This window comes from Calidris pugnax, unplaced genomic scaffold (assembly GCF_001431845.1).
Source record: "Calidris pugnax isolate Ruff unplaced genomic scaffold, ASM143184v1 scaffold44, whole genome shotgun sequence".
Taxonomy (NCBI): Eukaryota; Metazoa; Chordata; class Aves; order Charadriiformes; family Scolopacidae; genus Calidris; species Calidris pugnax.
Genome location: NW_015094506.1, coordinates 5,343,961 through 5,351,565, shown reverse-complemented (window position 1 = coordinate 5,351,565; position 7,605 = coordinate 5,343,961). Strand labels below are relative to the sequence as shown.

At 46.5% G+C, this 7,605-nt stretch overlaps 1 protein-coding gene across 2 annotated transcripts; it reads left to right on the top strand.

The window, feature by feature from the left end:
• Window positions 1-255: 255 nt before the first annotated feature.
• On the top strand, window positions 256-7,534 carry POLR3H (polymerase (RNA) III (DNA directed) polypeptide H (22.9kD)). 2 transcript variants are annotated; one of them, XM_014963215.1, is made up of 7 exons: window positions 256-327; window positions 963-1,090; window positions 2,288-2,384; window positions 4,010-4,096; window positions 5,089-5,152; window positions 5,762-5,969; window positions 6,642-7,534. In XM_014963215.1, the coding sequence occupies exons 2-7, from the start codon at window positions 980-982 to the stop codon at window positions 6,693-6,695; spliced, it is 621 nt and encodes a 206-aa protein (XP_014818701.1). In that variant the 5' UTR covers window positions 256-327; window positions 963-979; the 3' UTR covers window positions 6,696-7,534. The 2 variants fall into 2 exon arrangements, with proteins under 2 accessions (XP_014818701.1, XP_014818700.1); XM_014963214.1 differs by lacking the exon at window positions 256-327 and adding an exon at window positions 489-555.
• Window positions 7,535-7,605: the final 71 nt, after the last annotated feature.

Here is a 7,605-nt window from a genome sequence, read left to right as displayed (position 1 = left end):
GCAGGGAAGGTTTTGCTGTATAGGTGGGCAAACAGCTGAAGTACTGGCTCTGAGAAAGACATGAACTTTGATCCCTGCTGTCCTGTTGGGACCGAAGCTTATAAAAACAATAAACAAAAGGGCAGTAACTGCAAACATTGTTTGTTCCTGGTTAATCAATAGCAGCGACACATGAATGCACTGGCCGGGAAGGGGGCGTGAGCAGGTACTCAGAGAACAGCCCTGTGCAGGGCGCCTAGTTACTGAGGGCCTTTCCACATTTGTATTAGCCAAAACCACCCCTCGCACGGGGACGACCAGAAACCAGGCCCGCACCGGTAACGGCAGGTAACGGCAGGTAACGGTCGGTAACGGCAGGTATCGGGCCACGGCCCCGCCCCGCACCGAGGAGGGACAAAATGGCCGCCGCGGGCCGGGGCTCCGCCCCCACCTCCAGTGAGCGCCACGCCCCGCGTCAATCAGGGCGCAGGGCACGCCCCCTGAGGGCGATTGGCTGAGGCGCCGGAAGTGTCGTGGCGGCCGGGGTAGCGCGCGGTGGGGCTCGGCGTGTGGCAGGTGGGTGAGGGAGCGGCGGCGGCCGTGGCCCTGCCGGGCCGGGCGGGCTCCCCGGCCCATGGCCTGCCCGCCGCGCTCCTTCGAGCTACCGGCTACCGGCCGGTGCGACTGTTGATGCCCTCCCCCCGCTCCCTGCCACGGCGGGTGCCTGGCTGCCCACCCCTAACAGCGGCTGCGTGGCCGCCTTCAGCACCCCCTCCCTCCTCCTCCTCCCAAGGGCCGTTGCGCGGCTGCCTTCAGCCCCTCACACCCACCGCCCTTTTTGGGATAAGTGCCCCACTAAGCTCCGTGCAAGACGCTGGGGAGGAGTTCCCCAGGCCCATCCCGCATCAGGTGCCTGGGGGGGTCTTGGTGTCCCCCAGCGCTCCTCCAGTTGCTGAGGCTGTTGGTGTCTTCTCTCTCCCCAGAGGTGCTCCCCGCCACCATGTTTGTCCTGGTGGAGATGACTGACACAGTAAGAATTCCTCCCTGGCAGTTTGAAAGGAAACTGAATGATTCGATTGCAGAAGAGCTAAACAAGAAATTGGCCAATAAGGTAAAGTGGGGGTCACGTATAGCTTGATGCAAGCACCATATCATGTTCCTGAGCATTTCTTCCTTGTATTTGTTCCTGGTGAGGTGTGTGGGTGAGCTATTGGAATAGTGTAGATGTGAAGGCCATCCCCAGAGACTGAAATATCAGAGGCTGTAAACAAAGAGACAGCCATGTATCATCTCAAAGGAGACTTTTTTCTAGTGATTAATGCTGTAATGGGAAGATACGGAGATGCCAGATGGGACAGAGAAGTGAGAGTGACTGCTGGTTTGTGTGTAGAGTAGCAATCCAAAAGGCAGTCTGAGAAATGGATGCAAACTAATTCATCCATTGGGGGAATTTTTTGAAGAGACCGTATAAATAAATGTAGGACAGTAATACTGGAAGTGAAATTAAGATGTTAGTAGCTGACTTGGTCTGTGCTTAGTACTTGAAATACAGTGTGGCAGCAAGTAGTTCGTCTTTGGTACAGGACAAAAAAGTGTTGTGTTGTAGACCAGTTTCCCTGTGCAGCCTCTGGGACTGCAATTACCATACAGCTTTCAGCAAGAGGCAGGTGCAAAACTCAAAATACAGCTTGTGAACGAAGCTCAAAAGAACGACTTGAAATGATCCAGCAGATGATACAGACAGGTTATGAAAAGCAAAACTCTTCACTTATCCACTGATGACTAGTAGGTGCCTCAAGTTTTGTAGGTTTTGAAGCTGTCTCAGGTGGCAGAGAAGCCAAGAGTTCTCATTGTCTCTGCCCAGAGCTTATATAATTTAAGATAAAGGCAAGCCTAGAGTATAACTGAGAGTATAACTCTAGCGAAAGGTGTGTTTAGCCTTTTGACAAGCTGTCAAAAAGTGAATGATGTCTGTGGGCAAGTGTTTACTGTCATGGCAGGTCAAGTTCTCTCACCACTGATGGTTACCCCAATGGTTCTGTTTGTAGCGGTGCTCTTTCCAGTGCCAATGAAAACACATCCTCCTGTAACACCTGAATAAGTTAGGGGTTCCCCTACAATGCAGTGTGGTTAGGGTTGGGACTCTTGAAGGAGTGTGCCAAAACAGCCTCCCTACCATCCTGCCACCCTTCTGTTGATCTTCTTTTGTAAAGGTGTGCACAGTGTATAAATTTGATGGTTTGCTTGATGTAACCTGGCGAGTTGCTTGATTTATTGCTTTTTAATGATTTTTTTTTTCCTTGACCAGGTTGTATACAATGTGGGCCTCTGCATCTGCCTGTATGATATCACAAAGCTAGAAGATTCATACATATTCCCTGGAGATGGTGCATCACATACCAAAGGTATATTCTTGTCCTCAGTTGTGTAGTTTTGCAGAAGCTTAGTGATCTGGAAATGTAAACTGAGTTTAGTTGTTAAGGAAAGTAAATTTAAAGAAACTTTTTGAAGTTCATAGCCTTAAATTTGTTCCTGTTAGGAAGGCAAAAGCTACACGGTAAAAGTTTCTTCCCTTTGTATTTTTTGGGTGCAAATACAACTAAATACAAATGGCCGGTCCTGGCTGCCTTCTCTAGCAGTCCATCTCTGTTCTACAGTTAGAGCCACACATGTGGGATAAGGAAGGGGTTAATTTAATTTAAAAAGATTGGAAATCTGCACGTGGAAAATAAGTTGCATTAATTGTTCTGCGTTTGTCTAGTATTTTTTTCTTTTTGAAGCTTATTTTTCCTAGCTAGGATGTTGAAACATGTTTCTAAATATAACATTCCTACAGTATTTGATGCTGTTTTCCTAGGTGGAAGTTTTGCTACATTTTTGTTTGAGACTTAGACAGATCTGGTTCAGCATACATTTTTAGTGCTTTTTTTAAAAAAAAAAAACAAAAAATGACTGTTTTTAGTTTTGACTTCTGGCAAATCTGCATGAGTAAAAAATGGAAGTACATACAAATTTCATATATTTTTTTTTAAGTTAAGGTAAATTTCTTTGAACTGGAAGGAGATGTATTATTTTCTAGCTTCCATTTTCAGTGTGGAAGCGTAGCTTGATCAAATGAAATGTTTCCCCTTAGAAGGGAACTGGACTGACTGTATGTGGCTGCCCTTGTCTAAATTTTAACTCAACTCCAACACAACTCACTCCCTGCAAAAAAAAAGCTTCTCTAATACTGAAGGAGGGTGTCAGGCTTTCCTGCTTGCTTTAATCTCCATTCAGCTGGTTAACTTTGAATTACTCCTTGAACTGAAAACAAGAGAATATATTCTCTCTGAGCTTGGAAAAAAAAGTCTCCTGCTTTCAGAATGTGGGGTAGCCCTCTTTCTGTAATGTACTGCCTGATTTTTATGTAAAAGAGGAGCACGGAGTATGGACAGCTAAAGTGATGCGGAATTGGTCATAAGCATTGTTTTGCTAAGATTGTCTTAGTGTAGCTTTCTTAAAATTTATAAATTATGTTAGGAACATCATTTTATTTAACCTGGATGAAAAATACAGTAATGTTAGAGAATCTTATTTACTCTGATAGTATCTGATATCAAATATTTCATTTAAAGAAAATACGGAATTGCCAACAAAGATAGAAGGGACAGAAATCTTACAATTTCAGCTGACATCTTGGCCTTGAAGCATTGCACAGGAATGCTCAGATGATAACTAAAGCAGAGGTTGTGCTCCATGTTCTTCGCTTACAGTTCTGTTCTGTGAACTTCAGCTCTCGCAAGCTTGAAGAACAGAGAACAGGAGGCTGCTGATCAACAGCTGTCATAATTCATGCCAAACATTTAGGAATCAGAACTCTTATTCCCATTTGTCTGTCTAATCAGTGCCAGTAAGGAAATTGTAAAAGAAACTGGCTGAGTATTTTCAGAGGCAGATAGGACGTGGGATTTTATTTTGATGGCTGCCACCCTGTGGATGGAGTATAGTTCACTAACATGGACATAACTTTAATGATTTGTTTTCTTTTTAGTGCATTTCCGCTACGTGGTCTTCCATCCCTTCCTGGATGAGATTCTGATTGGACAGATTAAAAGCTGCAGTCAGGATGGCGTTCATGGTAAACCCCAGCTTCTAATGTTAGGGACACAGAGCTGCAAAGCTCATGGGTCTGTTGAGATGCTGTGGTTTCAGGGTGTACAGCGCGTCTCTAGGCTGGTTAAAGACATTTAACTGGCCTCTAGCGCTGCTCTGATCTGATGGTGGTTGGTAGTTCGAGCCTGGCAGCTTCCCCTGCCCTCATGGTTTTGTCTATACTCCCCTTTCCTTTTGTCATTCATGTGCGTGCCCAAGAAGAACAGGCAAGCCCATCTGGAGCCTAGACTGGATTCATTTTCTCGCTTTGGTTAACAAAACTTATTTTTTTTTAAAGTGATAGTATCAGCTTGTGTTGGTCTGATACATCTTCCCTATAGTTCTGTGCAAATTCTTGACCGTTTTCCTGTACCTGAAAACATGGCAGGGAAACGGCTTTGTGAGCATGAAGTGCTGTTCCATTCGTGGAATACATAATTGATGAGTTGCTTTCCTTTCTTGTAGGAGTCTCCCATGCAAGCGAGCTCCTCTGCTCAGTTGTTAGGATGATAAGATTATCATGGGTGCGTTTGTTGCTGAATTTAGGCATGTCCACTCTCTGATAAAATGCAACATGAAATCTCAAGGGAGAGATGGGGGCTGTTCGAACTTTATAGTGGGTCTTTATTTAATGTGTTATATCTGTGATTTCTAAGCTCTTTTCTGTCACAGACCTCTATAGCATCTGACTCATTTCTTGGAACGCTTTCAGTTCCAATCCTGCTCCAAACAGCCTTTTCCTTTCCCAGCGGGCATGAAGACTGTGCCCTCTGTTGCTGTATGTACTTTCAGCTGGGTGGTTGCTTTGCTGACAGCTGAAACCGAGCGTTGTGGCTCAAAGAGTAATTCCTGCGTGATCTCAGACGTCCTTCCTGAAAGAGGAAGGAGAATGAGTCTAGAAATGCATTTTAGGAATGGCTGTGGTAACATCATTTGCGAAGAAGCGTTTCATTCTTAATCAAATTATTTTCTCCACAGTTTCTATTGGATTCTTTGATGACATTGTCATCCCACCAGAATCCCTGCAGCAGCCAGCTAAGTTGTATCCTTTGATCACCTTTGATAACTTCACTACTTCATTTCAAAAGATTGTGCAGTGCTGGCCCAACAGGCATTCACTGCCGCAACAATGAAGGTGCTCGGTGGCAGAAGCTAAGCTGTTGTGTCGGGCGAGTCCCGCAGACTGTTATCACAGCTAGACAGGCCTCACGCTTATTAGGTTTTGCAGGATCATTGTGCTCGCTGATAGAAATGAATGGCAACGTCCCCCGAACAACCGCGCTGTAATCCCTGCCTCTAGTCTTGGCTGCTGCTGAAGACAAAATGCCATTTTTTCCACATCATGTAATGTCTAGATACACGGTGTGTCTAATATACTTATTTGTGGTAGGTGAGGTCTTCTTGGGTTTGAGGTGTTGTGTTCAGGTTGGGGTTTTTTTTTGGGGGGGTAGGGGTAACCCCAACTCTTCCCAGTAGCGGGAAGATCAGAAACAAGACCTGGGCTGTGCAGGTGATGAGCTGGGACAGCACATTGTGGTTTGAGAAATTATTGTGATAGGGCTTTGAATTGAGTCCCTTCCCAAAACTGTCAGAACTTTATCTGTCAGGCAGAACGTTGATTGTTTCCCTCCTTAACCCTTGGTGTGGCCAGTGATGAAGCAGAGCAGGTGTGGGTGTGGGAGTATGAGACAGAAGAAGGGGCCCATGACCTTTACATGGACATCGGGGAGGAGATCCGCTTCCGAGTCGTGGATGAGACATTCATCGATACCTCACCGACAGGTCCCAGCTCTGCAGAGGCCTCCACTTCGAATGCCACAGAAGAAGTCCAGAAGAAAGAGGCGCCCTACACTCTCGTGGTAACTATGTGCACAATTCGTGGAGCCTTGTGAACGTTGTGGTTTATTCTATGTCTAAAATAGCATCCCTTTCCCAAGGAACTGATGCTTTAAGCTGAGTGTGAAGCAAACAAGAGTCACAAAATGAAAGGAGTGGAGAAGGGAAGAAACGAGATTGTTCTGGCGGTGGCTCTGTGTTTGCTCTGTGCTTTCACTGGCGCATTGTGGTTGTTGGTGGAGTTCCCCCTGGGAGGCTGATTGAAAGCAGCCTGCGGATGCAGGATCTGCGGGTGGGAGCGAGCACACAAGGAGCACGGAGCTGGGAGAACCACATCAAGGTTCACACAGCAGCTAAACAATCTTTCCCAGGCGGTGGTTTGGCACGAGACCCACCTGAGCACAGTGCAAGAGACAGACAGATCTACACCAATGAAAGCTGTGTTTTCTCCCAGCTGGAGAATGTTGGGACAGTCAAGAGGTAGAATGGGAAAGCGCTTGATTTTTTCAAGTGTGGATGGTTTGGTTTAGTGTTGACAAGGTTTAAAGGAGTCTGGGCAAGCTCTGATGGAGAAAAAAAAAGTGAAGACCTCATCCATAACTATGGGGGGAGAGACTTTATATTTTTATGAACATACTCCTGTGTTCTCTGTGCAAGTTTATAATTGCACACTGTCGTCTTCTCTCCGTGAACAGGGATCGATCAGCGAGCCGGGCCTGGGCCTCCTGTCGTGGTGGACAAACAGTTAGCTGCAGCCAGAGCCCGCTCTGCAGAAAGTCTTTCCGGTGGATGTTTGGGGGATTATGGGATCCTGCTGGTGCTCGTTGCTCCTCTGAAGCTGAATGAGAAATTAGACCTGCCATTCTCTGTTTCCCCTTCAGCTTCCAACCTGCCAGATCGAGACAGTCGCTTTCAAGAAATGTCTTCACTGATCTGTAGAAGTGAATTTACAGGCATAAAAAAGCCTTCAGCGCAGCAGCAACAAACTCAGCTGGAGCTTTTGGTCTCCTGCCCTGGAGGGAAAACCGGGGAGGTCTTTGCTTGCCTGAATTAAGAAGGGACTTGACTTCAGTGGGTGAAAGCAGGAGAGAGAATGCCTGTCAAGACGGATCACTCCCTTGGGCTGAGAGCTTGATCTCGGAGGGGTAGAAACCTGCCGGTTTTTTGACAGGCAACGGGGAAGAAACAGCAAAAGACTGGAGTGAATAGCGGTGCGGGACTCTGCAGACCTGGAAAACGCTGCTGCTGGGAGGGCAGGGGAGGTGGTGGTAACGTGCTGCTAAGAACAGGAACTTAACCCATGGATGGAATCAACGAAAGAGAACTGGCGTGACAGTGGTTTACCCACAAGTGGCTTAGGCTCCATGAAGATGACCACTGTGGAAGGCCACAGGCTGCTTATTGCGCTGGATGGAAATACTTTACCGGGTGGGCTGTATTTATGGAGAATGAGCTAAACTTTGCAGGAGTTTGACAGAAAATGCATAATTACGAACTGAAACGGACCAAGGCTGCTTTGAGCAAGTTAAATACTTGTTTGTGGGGGTGTGTTAAGACCAGAGATGGAATAAATAGTGAGACCCACACAGCCTGCCTTCCTGTACAATTTGTGGGGAAACTATTAGCTTCCTGCCTAGCAGGAAGGAAGAAAAGTTGCCT

Coding starts and splice junctions, on each gene's coding strand:
- POLR3H (XM_014963215.1), top strand. CDS start 980: ATGTTTGTCCTGGTGGAGATGACTGACACAGTAAGAATTCCTCCCTGG. Junction 4,097..5,088: donor CAGTCAGGATGGCGTTCATG/GTAAACCCCAGC, acceptor TTTTCTCCACAG/TTTCTATTGGATTCTTTGAT. Junction 5,970..6,641: donor AGGCGCCCTACACTCTCGTG/GTAACTATGTGC, acceptor CTCCGTGAACAG/GGATCGATCAGCGAGCCGGG.